The sequence below is a fragment of the Buceros rhinoceros genome, unplaced genomic scaffold (genome assembly GCF_000710305.1).
Source record: "Buceros rhinoceros silvestris isolate BGI_N320 unplaced genomic scaffold, ASM71030v1 scaffold44970, whole genome shotgun sequence".
Taxonomy (NCBI): Eukaryota; Metazoa; Chordata; class Aves; order Bucerotiformes; family Bucerotidae; genus Buceros; species Buceros rhinoceros.
Window position 1 is genome coordinate 29,377 of NW_010392187.1, and position 1,272 is coordinate 30,648.

A 1,272-nucleotide genomic window follows, 5' to 3' on the forward strand; every position below is an offset into this window, starting at 1 on the left:
AACATCAAGTTCTTGAGGCTTCTCTGTATTTTCCCCAGCCCATCTTTCTTCTTTTGTAGCTTCAAAGCAAATGTTTATCCCGTCACCCTCAGAGCCGAAAAGGTCAAGGGAACTTGCATACTCTTCCTTACATTCATTTTGAACCACATTAAGACACATTCCAACATCAAAATCAAACTGGAAGTGATCATACTGCCTGTCTGCAGGTTTTGTGCCTGCTTCTGTTTCCAGTTTTATGGTTCTTTTCTGCATCTCATTCCGATTCTGTGCCAAAACAGCCATCTGACTTGAAGTCATTATGCTACAAAATTCAGTATCTGTTGACACTGCAAAGTCTGAACAATCACTTGGTTCTACTTTGGGTTTTGACTCTTGATTTTGGGGAAAAACCATATCCAAATACTGACCTAAATGTTCACGGTGATCACTTCTATGATGTGATTGAAGGCCTGGTCCCACAGACCTTAGCTGTATGCTAATCTGCTCCGTACCAGCCACCAGATCAGAAATGGCAGAGCTGTTAACCTCCAAGCAACTGGTTTTTCTCTTGGTGAGCTCTGGTTGTTGCTCTTGCCCAGCTGATTCTACACATCTCTGCGCGCAGTGTGGATCTGCAGCCCGATTTACATCTGCATCTGTGCATCTACCTTTAACCAGGTGACAATCAGAATAAGCTAAACTTGTGGTCTTTTTAAGTGTGCTGGCACAAGCTACTGCCACAGGTACAGGCAATGTCACACATCCTCTGGCTGCTGTTACTGTCCCCCATTCAGACTGCTGAGAGCTGTCACCATTTGCGGGAACTGCTGTGACTGGAGAGCTCTCTGCCTCCAACACCAAGCCATCAGCACCTCTGACCTCCACAGAGAGAGGCCCACGTGCATTACACGAGCAGCGGAGCTCTTGCCACTTTCCAGCAGCAGCTGCCAAACTACTTTGTTCTGACCCCTCCAGCAGACTTGGAATGCTGGGTGCTCCCACAAAAATATGAATTTGAGGTCTTTTGGGCATTTCTGATTGCTGTGGAAGTTGGGCTTAAAACTGTGGTTTATGCAAGAAGCACACTAAATATTAGGAAATGCCAAAAATTGTGTTTGACCTTTTCTTAGCAAATTAAAAATACCTAAAATTCACAGGAGTATTTAATAATTTAACTGGTAAAAACATCACTTTACTATTTACAGCCTATAAAATTAAATGTAAAAAAAGGGAAGTTATTTATTGCATTAAACTTGCATAGAAAATTTTACAGTAGGGTTTAATTTCTGATTC

At 42.5% G+C, this 1,272-nt stretch overlaps 1 protein-coding gene across 1 annotated transcript in view; it reads right to left on the bottom strand.

The window, feature by feature from the left end:
* Window positions 1-1,011, bottom strand: part of FAM35A (family with sequence similarity 35, member A) — a 14,544-nt gene extending 13,533 nt beyond the window's left edge. The window contains exon 1 of the mRNA XM_010144106.1: window positions 2-1,011. Coding sequence (XP_010142408.1) covers window positions 2-1,011 — 1,010 coding nt within the window. The remainder of the gene's footprint in view (window position 1) is intronic.
* Between the last annotated feature and the right edge of the window lie 261 nt (window positions 1,012-1,272).